This window comes from Cyprinodon tularosa, unplaced genomic scaffold, assembly GCF_016077235.1.
Source record: "Cyprinodon tularosa strain WSP-4 unplaced genomic scaffold, ASM1607723v1 ctg1253, whole genome shotgun sequence".
In the NCBI taxonomy this organism is placed as follows: domain Eukaryota; kingdom Metazoa; phylum Chordata; class Actinopteri; order Cyprinodontiformes; family Cyprinodontidae; genus Cyprinodon; species Cyprinodon tularosa.
In genome coordinates, this window is record NW_024038063.1 from 72,700 (window position 1) to 93,512 (window position 20,813).

Below are 20,813 nucleotides of genomic sequence, written 5' to 3' on the forward strand. Positions count from 1 at the left end.
GCAGCATCTGATCGTTAATATCTGCACGGCAGCATCTGATCGTTAATATCTGCACGGCAGCATCTGATCGTTAATATCTGCACAGCAGCATCTGATCGTTAATATCTGCACGGCAGCATCTGATCGTTAATATCTGCACGGCAGCATCTGATCGTTAATATCTGCACAGCAGCATCTGATCGTTAATATCTGCACGGCAGCATCTGATCGTTAATATCTGCACGGCAGCATCTGATCGTTAATATCTGCACAGCAGCATCTGATCGTTAATATCTGCACAGCAGCATCTGATCGTTAATATCTGCACGGCAGCATCTGATCGTTAATATCTGCACGGCAGCATCTGATCGTTAATATCTGCACAGCAGCATCTGATCGTTAATATCTGCACGGCAGCATCTGATCGTTAATATCTGCACAGCAGCATCTGATCGTTAATATCTGCACAGCAGCATCTGATCGTTAATATCTGCACAGCAGCATCTGATCGTTAATATCTGCACAGCAGCATCTGATCGTTAATATCTGCACGGCAGCATCTGATCGTTAATATCTGCACGGCAGCATCTGATCGTTAATATCTGCACGGCAGCATCTGATCGTTAATATCTGCACGGCAGCATCTGATCGTTAATATCTGCACAGCAGCATCTGATCTTTAATATCTGCACAGCAGCATCTGATCGTTAATATCTGCACAGCAGCATCTGATCGTTAATATCTGCACAGCAGCATCTGATCTTTAATATCTGCACGGCAGCATCTGATCGTTAATATCTGCACAGCAGCATCTGATCTTTAATATCTGCACGGCAGCATCTGATCGTTAATATCTGCACAGCAGCATCTGATCGTTAATATCTGCACAGCAGCATCTGATCGTTAATATCTGCACGGCAGCATCTGATCGTTAATATCTGCACAGCAGCATCTGATCTTTAATATCTGCACGGCAGCATCTGATCGTTAATATCTGCACAGCAGCATCTGATCGTTAATATCTGCACGGCAGCATCTGATCGTTAATATCTGCACAGCAGCATCTGATCTTTAATATCTGCACAGCAGCATCTGATCGTTAATATCTGCACAGCAACATCTGATCTTTAATATCTGCACGGCAGCATCTGATCGTTAATATCTGCACAGCAGCATCTGATCGTTAATATCTGCACGGCAGCATCTGATCGTTAATATCTGCACGGCAGCATCTGATCGTTAATATCTGCACAGCAGCATCTGATCTTTAATATCTGCACAGCAGCATCTGATCGTTAATATCTGCACAGCAGCATCTGATCTTTAATATCTGCACGGCAGCATCTGATCGTTAATATCTGCACAGCAGCATCTGATCGTTAATATCTGCACAGCAGCATCTGATCGTTAATATCTGCACGGCAGCATCTGATCGTTAATATCTGCACGGCAGCATCTGATCGTTAATATCTGCACGGCAGCATCTGATCGTTAATATCTGCACAGCAACATCTGATCTTTAATATCTGCACGGCAGCATCTGATCGTTAATATCTGCACAGCAGCATCTGATCTTTAATATCTGCACAGCAGCATCTGATCGTTAATATCTGCACAGCAGCATCTGATCGTTAATATCTGCACGGCAGCATCTGATCGTTAATATCTGCACGGCAGCATCTGATCGTTAATATCTGCACAGCAGCATCTGATCTTTAATATCTGCACAGCAGCATCTGATCGTTAATATCTGCACGGCAGCATCTGATCTTTAATATCTGCACGGCAGCATCTGATCGTTAATATCTGCACGGCAGCATCTGATCTTTAATATCTGCACGGCAGCATCTGATCGTTAATATCTGCACAGCAGCATCTGATCGTTAATATCTGCACGGCAGCATCTGATCGTTAATATCTGCACGGCAGCATCTGATCGTTAATATCTGCACAGCAGCATCTGATCGTTAATATCTGCACGGCAGCATCTGATCGTTAATATCTGCACAGCAGCATCTGATCGTTAATATCTGCACAGCAGCATCTGATCGTTAATATCTGCACAGCAGCATCTGATCGTTAATATCTGCACGGCAGCATCTGATCGTTAATATCTGCACGGCAGCATCTGATCGTTAATATCTGCACAGCAGCATCTGATCGTTAATATCTGCACAGCAGCATCTGATCGTTAATATCTGCACAGCAGCATCTGATCGTTAATATCTGCACGGCAGCATCTGATCGTTAATATCTGCACGGCAGCATCTGATCGTTAATATCTGCACAGCAGCATCTGATCGTTAATATCTGCACGGCAGCATCTGATCGTTAATATCTGCACAGCAGCATCTGATCGTTAATATCTGCACGGCAGCATCTGATCGTTAATATCTGCACGGCAGCATCTGATCGTTAATATCTGCACAGCAGCATCTGATCGTTAATATCTGCACAGCAGCATCTGATCGTTAATATCTGCACAGCAGCATCTGATCGTTAATATCTGCACGGCAGCATCTGATCGTTAATATCTGCACGGCAGCATCTGATCGTTAATATCTGCACGGCAGCATCTGATCGTTAATATCTGCACGGCAGCATCTGATCGTTAATATCTGCACGGCAGCATCTGATCGTTAATATCTGCACAGCAGCATCTGATCTTTAATATCTGCACGGCAGCATCTGATCGTTAATATCTGCACGGCAGCATCTGATCGTTAATATCTGCACGGCAGCATCTGATCGTTAATATCTGCACGGCAGCATCTGATCGTTAATATCTGCACAGCAGCATCTGATCTTTAATATCTGCACAGCAGCATCTGATCGTTAATATCTGCACAGCAGCATCTGATCGTTAATATCTGCACGGCAGCATCTGATCGTTAATATCTGCACAGCAGCATCTGATCGTTAATATCTGCACGGCAGCATCTGATCGTTAATATCTGCACAGCAGCATCTGATCGTTAATATCTGCACGGCAGCATCTGATCGTTAATATCTGCACGGCAGCATCTGATCGTTAATATCTGCACAGCAGCATCTGATCGTTAATATCTGCACGGCAGCATCTGATCGTTAATATCTGCACGGCAGCATCTGATCGTTAATATCTGCACGGCAGCATCTGATCGTTAATATCTGCACAGCAGCATCTGATCTTTAATATCTGCACGGCAGCATCTGATCGTTAATATCTGCACGGCAGCATCTGATCTTTAATATCTGCACGGCAGCATCTGATCGTTAATATCTGCACGGCAGCATCTGATCTTTAATATCTGCACGGCAGCATCTGATCGTTAATATCTGCACAGCAGCATCTGATCGTTAATATCTGCACAGCAGCATCTGATCGTTAATATCTGCACGGCAGCATCTGATCGTTAATATCTGCACGGCAGCATCTGATCGTTAATATCTGCACGGCAGCATCTGATCGTTAATATCTGCACAGCAGCATCTGATCTTTAATATCTGCACGGCAGCATCTGATCTTTAATATCTGCACAGCAGCATCTGATCGTTAATATCTGCACGGCAGCATCTGATCTTTAATATCTGCACAGCAGCATCTGATCGTTAATATCTGCACGGCAGCATCTGATCTTTAATATCTGCACGGCAGCATCTGATCGTTAATATCTGCACGGCAGCATCTGATCTTTAATATCTGCACGGCAGCATCTGATCGTTAATATCTGCACGGCAGCATCTGTCCTACAGGGCCTGTCCTCCCTGTCCTACAGGGCCTGTCCTCCCTGTCCTACAGGGCCTGTCCTCCCCGTCCTACAGGGCCTGTCCTCCCCGTCCTGCAGGGCCTGTCCTCCCCGTCCTGCAGGGCCTGTCCTCCCCGTCCTGCAGGGCCTGTCCTCCCCGTCCTACAGGGCCTGTCCTCCCTGTCCTCCTACAGGGCCTGTCCTCCCTGTCCTGCAGGGGCTGTCCTCCCTGTCCTGCAGGGCCTGTCCTCAATTTTCACAATCATTCCTTTCTATTCTGAGTTAATCTGATTCAGTTTTATTTTTACTGCATTTGAGACATGAAAATCCCTGAACGTCCTTAAACGTCCATGATTGTCTCTAAACCTCCTGCCTGCTTTCAGCTCCAGGCAGAAACCAGCTCTGATGTCTAATGGTGGGAGTGAGACGCTGGGTGCAGCGGACACCATGTTTCTGCATCAGCAGCTTCATTTCTGACCACTTGATGCCTCGCTGGGAAAGTTCAGAAAGTCTCTAGTCCCTTTATAGCGGTTAGCTCAGTAAATCAGCTGCATCAACACCTGCTGTGATCTAATGCCGCCTTAGAGCCACTGCTGTCTAACTGTAACCATAAGGAAACAATGAAATCATCCTTTTTCTGTGTATCTGATAGAAATGCTGCTACCAAGCGTGTTTCTGTTTGGCATGATGAGGGGAAGATGGCCGCCCCGCTGCGGTTATCCAATTAACAGCTACAGGTCAGTAATAACTACAGAGCAGCGGTGTTAAAAGTTCACACATTTGTCACTTCAGTAGAAGTATAGATACTGCAGTTTAAAAACACTCTGGTAAAAGTCGAAGCATCAACTTTGACCTCTTTACTCAAGTAAAAGTGAAAAAGTATTTGCTCCAAAAACTACTTAAAGTATAAAAGTATAAAGTAACCCTTAAAAAGAAAAAACAACCAGATGCCGCTATATGAATTAAACCGACCTTTCAGACATTTCAGCATCTTTTTCTGAATCCCACATTGTAGCATGGCATAGACAATTCACGTTAGCAGTTTGAAGAACACCTGCTTGCTTCTGATGATTTCCTTTAGCTAACCAATGAGTGTTTGCGTTCTATGACTCATCCAATCACACTAGTTTCCACTAGATGTGGGCGGAGCCAATGATCTGCATTGGATGGAGCACATGACGGGAAATAAAGATTTAGAAACATTAAACCGAAGCCAAGAGTAACGAGTAACGATTGATTTAAAAATGTAATGAGTAGAAGTTAGAAGTAGGAAGAAAAATAAGTAATAAAGTATAGATACCTAAAAAGTGTACTTAAGTACAGTAATGAAGTATTTGTACTTTGTTACAGATATACTCCTCACAGATTCAGGACGGATCATCTGAACTATTGGCTGAAGTCTGTTTGCTTCCATAAAGCGACAAACGAAGATCAGACGTTTATCATCCATTCTCCACGCCCAGAAATCTGCTTTATATTCCAGATAGCCTTTTATTTCATCCTGGGCTGCATTAGGCATCATTTGTTGTTGGTAATTGACATTTTAGCAGCATTTGAAGTCCAAATGAACCTTTCCATACACCTGAATGCCACATAGGTCTAAGAGGGGGAGGTCAAAGGAGCATGGGGCATTAAACCATTATTAAAATAATGGCGTCCTCAAAGAGAGCGAGGCCTTATCACAGACTTCTGAAATTGAAACACATGAAGGGGATTATGAGCCCGTATTTACAGATCATTTTTTTCTATTTGCACCTCAGCCTGACTAATGAGAGTATTTGAGAGCTACTAGCGAGGGAATGGTTCACAAATGGCAATTTTCAGCTTATAAAATGGCTGGAAAATTGCAGAGTAAAATGCTCTTTCTGATGGCGATGAAAAGATCTCATTAAAATAAATGGCAGAGAGGCTCTTTGTTGTGCTTACCGTGGCGACGAGGAGAGCCTAATTCTCCTCCATGTTGTTGTGCGTTGGGGGTAGAGTTGCTGCGGTGTAGGGCCCTTCACTGCGATGAGGCTAAAAGGGTAAGGGATGTTTCTCTAATGACTCGGCCTCAAACAAGTAGGAGAATGCATTACAGACAGCATGCAGCGAGGTGTCATCCCCCCCCCAGAGCAGCGCCGCCTATTACTGCTCACAAAGATCCACGCGTCCAAACAAAGCCAGGGAAACATTTAGTCTGCTGCTGCATTTCTGACGGCCATCAACAGGAAGCCTGAGGGACGCCCAGAACATCCAGCAGCTTCTCACTGCAATGAATCAGCATTTCAGCTGAAACAAGGCGACTCAGTGATCCTACACAGCGAGAGGTTCATGAATGCATCATTCAGAATGACCTTTGGCCTCCAAAGGAAATGATTCATTCCTCTAAAATCCATCATAAGGCTGAAACATTCAGAGGAACTCTGGTGGTTCTGGACCAGCAGCTCCTTCCTCTATAGATTAATTTCCCCTCAATTAAAGAGCTTTAATCAGACTAAGCTGTTTTTACAGGCTTCACTTTAAGGCCCCAAAGGCTGGATGCTGGTTCCAATCCCAGCGCTTCTACACCACCTGCTGGCCAAACAGGGGAACTACCGTTTCATTTTCACCTTCAGGAAGGAGAAATGTCTGATCCAATCAGAACTCAGCTCTAAGATGATCCAAATTTTCCACCATTTTAAGTTTAATCTAACTGGACCAGTTTATTGGACTGGTGTCTGAGTTAAATGAGGCCGTTATTAGATCTATTCCTGAGCAGTTAATCAGCCTCTGCTGCTGTGAAGGTTTGCTCAGACCCAGAGAAACCTTCTTAGAGTCCGACTGTTAAACTGGTAGAACCTGCTCATTGGAATGGTTCCCATCAGCTCCTCCCAGTCAGACGGGAGCTGAGGGACTGGGAGTTGGTTCTTAAAGCTACAGCTGATTGAATGAAGGATCAAACTGGATGTTTTAATCTCCTTCCTGCAAAGCAGTGAAGACAGAAAGGATTTGATCAGATTAAGCCTCAGTTCATCAGGATACTGAGGTGCAATGAAACGGCGCCATCTGGTGGAAATGATTCACACCAACAGAGGGAAACGGACCACATTCAACAGTTGCAAATTTTTATTTTGAAGGAAGTGACATCAGCCTATAAAACCAGACGTGTCAGATCAAGGTTTGCTGTGTGGACTAGTTTCCACGAGTCGCTCTCCAGCTGGTTGGGAGCTCCGCTGAAGAGGGCTTCGGTCTTAGCGTCCCGGGAGGCGGTTTAGTCGACCTCCTCGATGGTTGGGCCAGAGGATCCGCCACCGGGAGCGGCGCCGCCGGCTCCAGGGAAGCCGCCGGGCATTCCCTCTGGCATGCCGCCGGCGCTCTGGTACAGCTTGGTGATGATGGGGTTGCACACCTTCTCCAGCTCCTTCTGCTGGTGCTCATACTCGTCCTTCTCAGCGGTCTGAGGGGAGACTCAGGGTTAGAGGGGTTCAGGCCTGGGGGGGTGATAGGGGCATGTTATATTTACCTGGTTCTTATCCAACCAGCTGATGACCTCGTTGCACTTGTCTAAGATCTTCTGCTTGTCGTCGTCGCTGATCTTCCCCGCCAGTTTCTCGTCTTCTACGGTGGACTTCATGTTGAAGGCGTACGACTCCAGCCCGTTCTTAGCGGACACCTTGTCGCGCTGCACGTCGTCTTCCGCCTTGTACTTCTCAGCCTCCTGGACCATGCGCTCGATGTCTTCCTTGCTGAGGCGCCCTGGAGGCAGACGGCGGTCAGAAGCTGTGCAGAGCGGCGTTCTGGCGGCCGCCGCGGTCGGGTCAGGACCTACCTTTGTCGTTGGTGATGGTGATCTTGTTCTCCTTGCCGGTGCTCTTGTCGACAGCGGAGACGTTCATGATGCCGTTGGCGTCGATGTCGAAGGTCACCTCGATCTGTGGAACGCCGCGAGGAGCGGGAGGGATTCCCGTCAGCTCAAACTTGCCCAGGAGGTTGTTGTCTTTGGTCATGGCGCGCTCTCCCTCATAGACCTGCAGACAGAAGGGAAACGGGTCAGAGGACGTCTGGCTGATCCTACAGAACCCGGAGTAGAACCGGTACCGACCTGGATGAGCACGCCGGGCTGGTTGTCAGAGTAGGTGGTGAAGGTCTGGGTCTGCTTGGTGGGAATGGTGGTGTTCCTCTTGATCAGGACAGTCATGACGCCGCCGGCGGTCTCGATACCCAGGGACAGGGGGGTGACGTCCAGGAGGAGCAGGTCCTGCACGTTCTCAGATTTATCTCCAGACAAGATGGCCGCCTGAACCGCTGTGGACCAAAAACAGCCGTTAGATCTCAGGGCGGAGGAGGAAGGTCAGCGGGTCACCTGATGTCCTCACCTGCTCCGTACGCCACCGCCTCGTCCGGGTTGATGCTCTTGTTCAGCTCCTTTCCGTTGAAGAAGTCCTGGAGCAGCTTCTGGATCTTGGGGATGCGGGTGGAGCCGCCAACCAGAACGATGTCGTGGATCTGGCCTTTGTCCATCTTGGCGTCACGGAGGGACTTCTCCACGGGGTCCAGGGTTCCACGGAACAGGTCGGCATTGAGCTCTTCAAAGCGAGCTCTGGTGATGGAGGTGTAGAAGTCGACGCCCTCGTAGAGCGAGTCGATCTCGATGCTGGCCTGGGTGCTGGAAGACAGCGTGCGCTTCGCCCTCTCACATGCGGTGCGCAGGCGGCGGACGGCCCTCTTGTTGTCGCTGATGTCCTTCTTATACTTTCGCTTGAACTCTGCAATGAAATGGTTCACCATGCGGTTGTCGAAGTCTTCTCCTCCGAGGTGAGTGTCGCCAGCCGTGGACTTGACCTCAAAGATGCCGTCTTCGATGGTGAGGATGGAGACGTCAAAGGTGCCGCCGCCGAGGTCAAAGATCAGCACGTTCCTCTCTGAGCCGACCTGCAACCAACCACAGAGGCCTCAGTAACGAGCTCGTTAGTCATCAAACATGGCCGCCTGACCGCTGCTCACCTTTTTGTCCAGCCCGTAGGCGATGGCGGCGGCAGTCGGTTCGTTGATGATACGCAGAACGTTGAGGCCAGAGATGGTACCGGCATCCTTGGTGGCCTGGCGCTGGGAGTCGTTGAAGTAGGCGGGGACTGTGATCACAGCGTTGTTGACAGTCTGAAAGGTTCAAAGATGGCCGTCAGCGTTCCGACTTCCATACATTTCCCTTCAGATGATCGGCCACCATCTTACCTTCCCCAGGTAAGCCTCAGCGATCTCCTTCATCTTGGTCAGCACCATGGAGGAGATCTCCTCCGGGTAGAAGGTCTTCGACTCGCCCTTGTATTCCACCTGAACCTTGGGGCGGGTGTTGTCGTTGATGACGTTGAAAGGCCAGTGCTTCATGTCCGACTGAACAACGGCGTCGTCAAACCTCCGGCCAATCAGGCGCTTGGCATCTGTTTAAAAAAAGAGAAAAGAATGTTTCCATCATGCAGAGCGAAGCCGGCCCTCAGCATGACTAACGGGGCGTCTAGAACATTCTAGCAGACGCAGCTTCTTACCGAACACCGTGTTGGTGGGGTTCATGGCCACCTGGTTCTTGGCGGCGTCTCCGATCAGACGCTCGGTGTCGGTGAAGGCGACGTAGCTGGGGGTGGTGCGGTTTCCCTGGTCGTTGGCGATGATTTCCACCTTCCCATGCTGGAACACCCCCACACAGGAGTAGGTGGTTCCCAGGTCGATTCCCACTGCTGGTCCCTTAGACATGGTGACTGGCGGCGCCAAGGAGACGGACATTAAAACACTCAGTACATTTTATGCAGTAAAATAATTAAAAAACATTCAAACAAAAACATAAAATATGCATTTTATTCAACAGACTAAATTAAACGAAAATAGAAACATAAAACCATAAAATAGATCAAACATAAAGCTGTAGAGCTGCTCTCAGGCGGCAGGAAGCAGAGCCGCCATTACAGAGAAACTAGAGAAGCTTCCAGAAGCCCCTCCCCCTCCCGCACCGCACCGCACCGCAGTGAACCACGCTGCTGATCAACTAACCGTCATTTTCACCGCATCTTCAGCCACATTTTAACTTAATCTGAATCATTTTCTACTTTCTGGGTTAAATTATCAGTCTGAAAACATAAAGTTTGAATAAACTCAAATAAAGCGGAATAAATCAACCAGAGGGTGAAATAAAGCGCAGCCTCAGGGAGCGGAGCTCCACAGGAGAACAAAGAGGAGCAGACTCACCAGCTCTGCCGACAGGAGGTGGAGGAGGAATGTGGAGGAGCAGAGGTGGAGGAGTCCGGATGAAGCGGAGATCAGGAACGAGCTGCTGCGGGGAGCCTTTTATATAAGACCGGCAGGCCGACCAATCAGCGGCCAGCAGCTGTCACTGCACCAATGGCGACGCTGGGATCTGATGACGCTGATGACGATCAGCTTCACTTCCTGTTCTGTCTGCTCAGCCTTTCATAATGGCTTCAGAGAAGCACGTGCAGAAACACGACTATAGAGACAAAGATGGTTCTGGTTCTGATCAGGAAACTGGTTCTGTTTCTGATCAGAACCCAGGGGAGGATCTAGGATTCTTGATCAGGGGCCCAGAGGGTGAAGATGAGAGAGGAGACTTTCTGCTAAATCACGTTCTAATGGAAAATATGACAGATTACTGGATTAAGGATATTTTTCTAGTATTCATGCTGTCACACATAACAATCCTCCTCCATAACTGGGATTAAATTAATTCACCTGCAAGTTTAACTGAGTTTATTCTTCTCTCCATCGGCAACAAACTCTGTTAATTTGGTGACATTTGATCATTATTTGCCAGAGTTATCAGAGGGGAATCTAATATTTTAGCCATCTGATATAATCCATTCCCTCCATTAACATGGGATAATAAACTAAAATAAAACTGAAACTGTTTTTTTTCTATATTATGTTGGAAACATTTATTTTAAAATTTGAAATCCACAAAAGTTAAAGGCACACTATGCAACATTTTTCAGGTAATTAATGTGTTCCATAACGTTTTGGATGATTAAATGAGTCATTTCAGGTTGAACAAAGGTATTCTCGGCCACCCTGGTGGTCTGTGGGGGAAATACTGCACTTGCAACTGCAGGAGCACCGACCCGCACCCACAGGCTCAGAAGTCTCGTGAGAGTCGGTCTTGCTTTACGGCGAGAACTGCTACACCCCCCCAGTTAAAAGCATTCTCGTTGCTAGCACAGTGGCGATCTTTGTGCAGTTATGCTACGTTTACGCAGCAAAAGCAGCAAAATCGCGTCTGCTGCTTCATTTTTGCTGCTTGTACCAGTTAGTTCTGACGCGCGGCTGAAGCAGCTTTGCTGCTCTGGCTGCGCGGTGCAAAAGTGTGTCTGACGCGCATTGGGCGGAGCTTCACTATCCTTTCTCTGCCTTGCAGCTATATTTGCTGTGATCAGTGGGAATAAAGTAGTTTTAATATGTGTTTAAATGAGAAAATACACCTGAAAACGTAATCAGTGCCGTCAGTTCATTCAGATTATTATCCTGCCTTCAATATTTTTTCTGTCGGAGCCGCTCAGACCCCCACATACCAGCGGTGCGCCGACAGAAGGAATCCCTTCATCAGCAGCCTCTGGCCGGGTCGCCTCCTCGCGGTTCACCGCGGCAGCTGGTAGGTGTTTTTCATCTAAATAATCCAAACTGAATATTCTGCCGGCAGATTTCTGCATTTTAAGTTAATTTAGGCGTCAATAAACTGTTTAAGAGGAGTGATCATCAGCGCTGTGTCTCTCTCCCTGCGTCAGATGCTTAAACGCGCCCGACGCGCTGCTTCAGCTGCTCAGACGCGCTGGGCCTGCTGCTCAAAACGCGCCGCGGGACCTTTTGCTGCGCCTTGACGCGCGTCAACCATTGACTTTGCATGTAAACTCGCTGCTTCTGTCGCGCCAGCTGCGCCCGGAGTGAACGCAGCATTAGTCATTCATTGCGTTCGCCTGTCTGCTAAGCTCAAAACAACCGCGCCTGTATGGGGCCAAAATGGTAGCTTTAATATTTGCAAATGTGTGTGGAGAGTTGTGTGTCTGTATCTCGATTTGTGTGTGTGCAGTGGGATTTGAAAATGTGTAAATAAATCTGTAAATGTGTGAGGAGATTTGTGTGTCTGTACAACAATCTGCAAATGTACGGAGCCCCTCTGATGACATGGTCAAAAAAAAAAATTAATTGTGGCCACGCAATAAGTATAACGTGCGCACGAAATACTAATTGATAATATTAATATCATTCCTGGACCAAATCGAGCGCGTCTTCTCTAGAACCTGCTGTAGCCTACGTACGGAGCCCCGTACCTGCGTGATGTCATTAAGGTCAGTGTCTTTGTTTTATTCAATATCTTGTTATCCCACATTTATGCAGTTATTGATTTAGGCCTATGTTTGATACTTTGTTATAGCGGTTAGCCTATCTGTTGACGTCTTGTGCTAATATTTAGCTGTAAACTCATTTCTGTCTGTAGGAGCTGCAGCCCTGCACACACATCAGGATACTTTTCAAGTAGAGCTGAGGGGTGTAGATATACTACTAAGCAAGGTATGTTGAGCATAAAACCAGAGTCTTCTGTGTCACGAAGGTGTCTTCTTTTAACCTGGTTAGATCTCCATGCTAACTTATGCTGCAGACCTAACCTGGTCCGGACCAGATTCTGTTCACAGTTTCAGCTTGAAATCAGCTTAAAAAGTGCCCTTTTCACTGATCATCTCCTTTGAAAGTAGCATCATGTGTGTCAGACTCTCAGCTGAGGTAATACATAGGCTATATGAACCGCAGCGTTTAATGATGCCACCGGACGAAGCCGTGTAGTGATCAGAATCAAGTTTTTATTGATTTGCAGGTTGTTGTTGCTCTGACTGAAATACTGAATGTGTCTGTAGTGTTCTCTGGACATTTGTCCTTCAATTAAATCACAGAATATTAAAAGTTCACTATATTATTGATCAGCCTGCCTGACGTTTACATGCAGATGAAATGTGCTATGATTCCTTTAAACCATTATGTTAACACTTTGATGATGTTTTTATGAAGTCCGTTTTATACTGCTGGTATATTACAGCTAATAGAACCTTGATTAGAAAATGGGTCAATCCTTTATTACCACAGATAATATCTGATCACTACAAATCATTCCATTTAGTCTTTTGCCAAAGATTAAAGGGATTTCATAGGACAGTGTCAGAGCTTAAGCATAATGATTAAATGAGCTGCATCAAGTTTAAAGTTTCAGAGCTCTACAATGTGCAGCTGTCACCACAAATAAGGGAGGCACTGAGAGAGCTCAAATAAATATATTAATTTACACTGTAATAAAGTGACTGTATTTTGCAGTAATGGTTTTGCTTTTTGCAGCATAATAATAATAATATCAGGGACATGGGGCAATATGTGATTTGGAATCATAGAATCTGGAAAATCTACTTGTTAATTAATTTTGTTTACCAGTGTTTTAGAGGGCAACTATGGATACTCGGCTGCGAGAATTTTTGATGGAGCGCAAACTTGAAGAAGATGTGATCCAGAAACTTGAAGATGAGAATGTAAGCCACTGCAGCTGCTGTCTTTACTTGCCTGGTGTGTGTGTGTGCGTCTGTGTGTGTGTGTGTGTTGTGTATTTTTTTCCAAACAGAATTTTAATATTTACTGAAAGTTTGTGTAGAACATGGTCACACCAGAATAGATAGGCTCAATGCACAAAATCAGATGCACACTATAAAATGTTATATGTTTTAATTTTTAATGTAATCAAGTACATCAACTGTGTTTACAGAATAATTTAAAATAATTCTTTGTCATCTTAAGTTGGAAAAATATGTGCACCATTACCAAAAGTAAATTGGTCAAAAGTAGTTATCAAAAGTAGGCTGCATAAAATGAAAACTAATGACGTGAATAACTACACCCTTACACCACCAATATAGCTATATTCTTAACTTCCTTTAGATATCCATTGGCATTCTATGTTATGCATTTGTATGTATTAATTTGTTTTTTTATTGACTAATTTATTTATTTATATTAAATTTTTTTCAGATTGATGAAACTGTCATTCCTTTAATGACAGACAGTGACCTGGCAAAGTACATCCCCAAAGTCCAAAGTCTCCACTGTGGCCTTCTGCAGACAAGCAACACTGTCACAAAAATCACCATCAAGGAAAGAATCCATACTCTCAAGGCTACGACAAAGACTGTCTGGAGCTGAGGCGATGCCTCCAAAAAAGAGATCATCTAAGTGGGCGGAAATACAAATGCAAAACGGAAAGTGAGACGAATTGAGGTTGGCATGATGGATTTTGATGAGGAGAAGGAGAGGTACAAACAGGTGAAGTCTGTCAGTGGTGGAGGCATGAGGCATCTGTCTATTGACAAAGACGAAACAGTGGCAAATATCAAACTTATGGCTGAAAATCTTTTTTTCCCCAATGGCCTTTCAAAAAAAAACAAAAGTCTTTCACACTATTCAACTCATATTGAGAGCTCACAGATACATGTTGATGTGTCTCATACAGTAGAAGAGTTGTATAATCAAAGCAAGGTCAAAATTCTGCGACTTTATCTGTGCACCAAAAAGAAAACGACAGCAGCCCTCAGAAGTGGAGGATGATGACGCAATAAGCCAGCCCTCCGGGGTAGATCTCACTAACAAAGAACAGAATCAGGCCGATGAGGATCTGTTGGTGGAAAACAGAAATTCAGAATCACCAAACCACTGTGGAATTAATGATGGAGCTTCCAGAAGTGGATATTTGGAACTAAACGACACATTAGTATGGGATGGTCTGCCAACTGTGGGCGAAAGTGAAGATTCTGATGTAGTTTTTATTATAAGTGGGGATGACATGCTGGATGTAAGTGTGGATGAACCAAACCTTGAAACACTCTTTCCAGAAAAAGAGGATGCTGCACCTCATCAAACAGTGGATCTGTCACCGGTGCTTGCAGGGGAGGCCAATGTTCCAGACCAAGCACTTCCTGAACCACAATCTTGTCCTGTAACACTGATTGTAAGAAGAGGTCACTGTCTCACTGACTTGATCAGTGCCTTTAAGGACCCAAACATTATTGCATCTGAGGTCAACATCAAAATGCGTTTACCAAATGGAGAGCTTGAGCAGGGGGAAGGAAGTGGTGTTTTGCGAGACTGCCTGACAGAATTTTGGATAGATTTCTATGACAGCTGCACACTGGGAGTTGAGGTGAAAGTCCCCTTCATCAGGCATGACTTTCAGTGTGAAGAATGGCAGGCTGTAGCTAGAGTGTTTGTAGTAGGGTGGAAACAAGCTGGTTACTTCCCAGTGAAGCTTGCAATACCATTTCTGGAAGAGGTGCTGTATGGCTCGACAACCAGTAGTTTCAAAGATTCCTTTTTGCTGTACGTATCACAAGAAGAAAGATCTGTCCTCCTGAAGGCTTTGGAGGACTTTAATTCAGTGGACACAGATGAATTGCTGGATGTACTTGATGCACATGAATGCAAGCAAGTCCCTACCAAGGACACACTGCTCCCTGTTTTGGCACAGATTGGACACAAAGTAATCGTTCAGGCCCCAATGTTTGTAATTAAGTGCTGGCGTCCTGTTGTGGGTTCTGTAGCTGCTATACTACCACCAGAAGGACTGCATCATTTCATTGCACAAAAAAAACCAACTGCAAAAACAGTGAAGGAGCTTCTAAACTTTCCAGAGGAGATGACAGCAGCCCAGTCAACAGTTTCTCGTTACCTGAAAAGGTACATTGGGGAAATTGATTTCAACAGTCTTCAGCTTTTCCTGCGGTTCTGTACAGGATCCGATCTCTTGGATAAGGCCATACTAATTGAGTTCATAGAAACCACAGATTTCCTCCGCAGACCACAATCCCACACATGTGGATGTGTACTAAAGCTGCCCATCGGTTACTACAGCTATCCAGATTTTCGCAGCGAATTTAACAGCATTCTCACAAGCTCAATGTGGGTAATGGATGTGGTGTAGGTAACACTACAAACAATAACATGCAGGATGTGACAGCTCCTTGCTAGACTTGATGGTTCTGTTATGGTGTACTGCTGTATAAGAGGACCCTTTGTAAAGCAAGAGCAGCATACTTCTCCTCATTAATAGAGGAGAATAAGAATAATCCTAGATTTCTTTTTAATACAGTTGCCAAACTCACCCAGAGCCATAGCTCTGTTGAACCGTCCATTCCACCTGCTCTTAGCAGCAATGATTTTATGGGATTCTTTATAAATAAGATTGATCTTATTAAAAATAATGTGCTCTCTTCGTCCTCTGGCATGGGAGCTGCCTTGGAGCTCGTCTGCCTGGCTGTGTGTTTCCTGGACGGGGCCGCCTTTTACAGCTGCTTTTTGTATCTCTGCTTCTGTCTCCTTGAACCCCAGTCGGCCTCGGCAGATGGCCGCTCACACTGAGCCTGGTTCTGCTGGAGGTTTCTTCCTGTTAAAAGGGAGTTTTTCCTCTCCACTGTCGCTACAAGCATGCTTAGTGTGGGGGATTGTATTTGAGTCAATGAGTCAATGCAATCAACTGGTTTTCCTTAGATAGAAAACTTTGTATCAATTTGACTGTATGATCTGGTTGAACTGTAAAGTGCCTTGAGATGACATGTGTTGTGAATTTGGCGCTATATAAATAAACTGAATTGAATTGCTATCTTAATTATAGCCAGTTGTGCCTTTTTCATGTGCGGCATTTTATGTTATCTGCTTTGAAAGTGGTTGTTTTGTTCTTTCCCAATCAAATTGTAGGCTTAAAGGGATAGTACGGGTTTTTTGAAATGGTGTTGTATGAGGTACGTATGCTTAGTCAGTGTATTACCTGTAGTAGACAGCACTCAGCACTCTCTGAGTTTGCAGAAGCAGAGGGTAGTGCTGGGACAGAAGCAGAGCAAGACACAGCAACAAACATATTTTAGTCACCTAAAAGAAGTCCCACTTCAAAAGAATACACCAGGTTACCTGTACACTATATTAGGAATATTTTCAGTGCTTCACCTGGTGGGAAAACTTACTTTTCCTTTTACACTAACCATAGAACTCCCATATGCCTACACCTAAAGTGCATCTGTGCCTGCTGCACACTGTATTACTCCACTTAGTGCCAAAAGAAACGACTACTTTATGAGCAGGTGAAGAGTTGAAAATATTCCAAATACAGCGTACAGTTACAGTTCTGTAAACTGGGAGAGTGCTGAGCACTGTCTACTGCAGGTACACTGACTAGGCATAAGTACAACTCCACTTCAAATACCAAAATAAAATTGATTAAGTATGTTTTATATTATTATTACAGTTGTTTGTAGCAACCCCAGTAGAAATAAGAATGTGAGCCTTGGCTGATGTTTCAGAGGTGTTTAAAAATAAATTAGTTGTTTTCAGAAGATTTTTATACTTTAAAGACGTTTAAATAACATTATTTTGTAACTATCAGTATGATGCTGGCTAACAGGAGGTTTGAAAACTGTTCTTAACCTGTTATGTGCAAAATACCACCTGGTTTTGACTATGGTGTAATTTGAAAAAGACCAGTAGACCATTCAAGTTTGTACAAAATGTTTATTTCCTCTTGGTTACATTCTGTACATCTTTACACTTTAACATTTCTCACTCTCTAGTGTTATAAATGTGCTGTGATTTGTTCTGAAATACAAACTTCTTTATCAAACATTGGATTGTTTTAATGTCTTCCACAAAAACAAAAACAGAGGCTCAGGAAACATACCGGGCATTGATGATACAAACATTATAATAATACACTATACTGTAGCCTACTTGGTCTCTTGTCTAATTGATAATAACATTAGATTGATGATATCATCGCCAGTCTGTGTGGTTGCTGTCCAGGGTGCTATTGTCCTCATTAGAGATGGATACATTTTTTGTGTTATATCCAGTTTATTTTTGTTTGAAGTTTACCCTAAAGCAAAACATCAAAAACATGTAACAACCAAACTTTGTTATAAATAACTTTTGAAGCCTTTACAGTTTTACAAGTTTAATATTAATTGAAGGATAATAACTATAGCCAAAAAAGATTAATTTTCTCTAACTTGTACAACTATTTGAGTCAAACATTTCTTATTTTCTAGCTAACAATAGCTATCAATACTTAATGATGAGTTCCTTTACTGACACTTTGCTAAAACGGAAAACAGCAAGTTATACAGTCTTCTGATTATTTTGGTTTAAACAAAGACACAAGATAACCACACAAAGTAATATGTATATTACACTGGAAAAACATGTACTAAAGTACCAAATGTACTACACGATTTGTATGCTTGTGTCCATTTAAATAGCCTCAAATAACTGTGAACGAACCGTGTCCCTCAGATGAAAATACAAATCAAGTGCCTGGGACATGGTAGATGGGAACTCCAAGCTCGATTCCTCCATTATTATTGTGCACAAATCAAACACGTCCACATCACATGGGACTGAACTGACAAATGTGCAGCTGTCTTTACATGTGGTCAAATCTTCAGTCAGTGGAACAAGACAGTCTTCTGCACCCCAAAGGTGAGGGGCCATGTACATGACATCAGGTATCCCACTGGGCACGTTGGTGTTTTTGGAGGGCCTTATACGGTGAGCATTCCAAACACCCCGGATGTCATTTAATACCTCCTGTTGAAGAAACAAGAACAATTAGGTCATACAGTGGGGCATACAGTGCATTTTTTTAAAAAGTAATTAGAGCCTATAATAAGTGAAATATCATCCTCTTTATTCTCTGCCTTTGCAGTGGGTAAGAAAAACAAAAGTTTGTGTTGAGCAAATAAAAGTATCTTGACAATTATTATTTCCACAACAGTCTAAAGAATCAATACATCACATACATTAAATAAACAAACTCATGGTGGCTTAAATCTCTTAAGATTACATGAAGGTAATGTAGAGTTGATGGTACAGTTTCTGGGTTTCTTGCTGTGATCATAATATAGGCCGGCGGTTTTCAAAGTGTGAGGCGCGCCTCCCCTAGGGGGCGCCAGAGCACTTTAGGGGAGGCGCGGTGCGAGGGAAAAAATAAATATGTATTTAGGACAAAGTTGGAACTGTGGGGTGCGCGTGTGGAGCGGGGATCAGTGGAAATGTTTCCCATCTTAGAGGATGTTTTGGCCAGAGCGGGGCTGAAGGGGGAGTTTTTACAGCAGGCTGTCTGCGTGCATTTGTAGGGGATGCGCGAGCAGTTTGGAGAGGAGACAATGGCAAACCAGTGGGTGAGAAACCCATTTTCCTTCCCTGCGACACTCAAAGATGGACTTTCAGCAGGAGAGGAAGAGGCTCTGGCTGAGCTGAGCTGTGACCTGGACTTAAAACAGAGGATGAGTGACGTGTCACTTGCGCACTTTTGGCTGTCAGTAGGGACTGAATTTCCACAGCTCTCAATGAAGATCTGATCAAAATGTTGTTAAGATGTGAAAACACTGTTGGTATCTCAAACATTAAAGTCAGAATCTCAGATGTAACGTTTGTTTGAGAAAACAGTTTAAAAGTGAATTTGGGGTTGTTCTTATCATTAGAAAAATGAAAAAAGGGCGTATTTGCCATACAAAGGCCCCGATAAAATAATTAAAATGGGAGGAAATGTTTTAAAATGTTCATATGTTAAATTTCATTCAGATAGTGTCATTTTAAAAGAGGTGTTTTGTAGTGGCATTTGTTTGTGTGTGGGTTTATTTCTTTTTTTGGGGGGGGGGGGGGGGGGGGGGGGGGGGGGGGGGAAGCAGGCATAGTGCTCCCTGGAGGGGGGCTCACCCTTTCATACTTTGAAAACCCCTGATATAGGCTAATTACCTGAATGATTGGCATGAAACAGAACTGTGACAGAGCTTTGTCAATGAAATCTCCAGCGAAGAATCCCTCATCCTTCAGCTCTGCCAGAAGCGTGATCCATGGTTCTATTCCTTCTTTTCTCATCACTCCCCACCAGCTCTCAATTCTCTGGTTCGCGGTACTTGCTCCTGTGATATAGCTTCTCTCCGCTGCTCTGTCATCCACGTCATTTCTACGTAAATACCGCTGAAGGTCTCTGACCACCACATTCTCAGTGCCCATGTCAGTTCGTACGAGCCTGGGGCAGCCCCCACAGCGCTCCACTGCTTCCACAAAGTACGCCCCAATGACTTTCGGGTCGCTGTTAGTGAGGGCGGCCCGCAGCCAAATTATGTTGCGTGAGAACCCGTCGATGAAGCCATTAATGCATATGCCATATGGCTTCAGTTTGTCATATGAGTCTATGTGCCACACAAAGTTAGGTCCCTGAGCAAAATATTGCCTCCTTCTGAGACGTCTGGTCTGGCGAACTTGGGAACCGATGGGGTCCAGTAGAGAGAGGAGGATCCTGACGTCTTCTTTTTTGATAGAAATACCGTGTTGTTTACACTTTGTAAACATCCACCGGTAACCGTGATCATTCCCAGGGCCTTGCAGTTGGTCAACAATGAAAGCTATCCCGGCGTCCAAGTCGTACCTTCGCCGGTAAAGCAACCTGGCTCTCAATATCCGGTTTAAATGTCTCTCGGTAATGACGGTTCCTTGCAATGCCAGGCTTCTCAGAATTTCTTTGTAGCTCATTCCGAGCCTAAAATAAAACTCTATCATACTGTCCCTTTCCATTGTGGAGCTTTAGCCTCTGTAAAGGAAGAAAATATTCTAACATAGTTAACTTTGGAAAAAGATTGGCTTCTGATTCTTCCCTTCCCCAGGTCCACTCGGCGAGCTGCGTTTGGTAATAAAACCAACATTGCGTGTTGACGTCACAGAATTACAGAGTTTAATCCAATATAAGACAATGCATACACTTTAGAAATAAGACAATGCACAAACCTACACCAGAAACTGCAGAACAACAGAGACATACATTCCATTACCTGACATAGGAGGAAAGAAAGCAAAGAGTACAGAGACATCTTTGGAGAGTTGCAAGGGCAAATCTGATCTTTTTCTTCTATTTAGAAAGCTTTATCCTCTTGTATCTAATCCATTCAAAAAGGGGCTGGCCCTTGGTCCTCCAACCAAATGCCATCTCTGACACTGCTAGGGCTTCCCCTTATTTACTGCAAACATCTGGGGTCATTTGCTTCTTTGTTTTAACAAAGAAAAGGGGAAAGCTTG

At 44.6% G+C, this 20,813-nt stretch overlaps 3 protein-coding genes across 3 annotated transcripts; 1 reads left to right on the forward strand and 2 right to left on the reverse strand.

The window, feature by feature from the left end:
• Window positions 1-6,797: 6,797 nt before the first annotated feature.
• Window positions 6,798-10,059, reverse strand: hspa8 (heat shock protein 8). Its single transcript, XM_038276576.1, has 9 exons — window positions 9,906-10,059; window positions 9,212-9,421; window positions 8,901-9,106; window positions 8,673-8,825; window positions 8,045-8,600; window positions 7,771-7,973; window positions 7,498-7,696; window positions 7,192-7,424; window positions 6,798-7,125 (listed from the first exon to the last, which is right to left on the reverse strand). Exons 2-9 carry the CDS (start codon window positions 9,414-9,416, stop codon window positions 6,940-6,942), a joined length of 1,941 nt encoding a protein of 646 aa, XP_038132504.1. The 5' UTR covers window positions 9,417-9,421; window positions 9,906-10,059; the 3' UTR covers window positions 6,798-6,939.
• Window positions 10,060-11,878: 1,819 nt separating this feature from the next.
• Window positions 11,879-17,361, forward strand: LOC119777620. Its single transcript, XM_038276579.1, has 5 exons — window positions 11,879-12,013; window positions 12,163-12,236; window positions 13,151-13,237; window positions 13,731-15,734; window positions 16,349-17,361. The coding sequence occupies exon 4, from the start codon at window positions 14,539-14,541 to the stop codon at window positions 15,670-15,672; it is 1,134 nt and encodes a 377-aa protein (XP_038132507.1). The 5' UTR covers window positions 11,879-12,013; window positions 12,163-12,236; window positions 13,151-13,237; window positions 13,731-14,538; the 3' UTR covers window positions 15,673-15,734; window positions 16,349-17,361.
• Window positions 17,218-20,331, reverse strand: LOC119777619. The gene is made up of 2 exons (XM_038276578.1): window positions 19,494-20,331; window positions 17,218-18,323 (listed from the first exon to the last, which is right to left on the reverse strand). The coding sequence occupies exons 1-2, from the start codon at window positions 20,313-20,315 to the stop codon at window positions 17,988-17,990; spliced, it is 1,158 nt and encodes a 385-aa protein (XP_038132506.1). The 5' UTR covers window positions 20,316-20,331; the 3' UTR covers window positions 17,218-17,987.
• Between the last annotated feature and the right edge of the window lie 482 nt (window positions 20,332-20,813).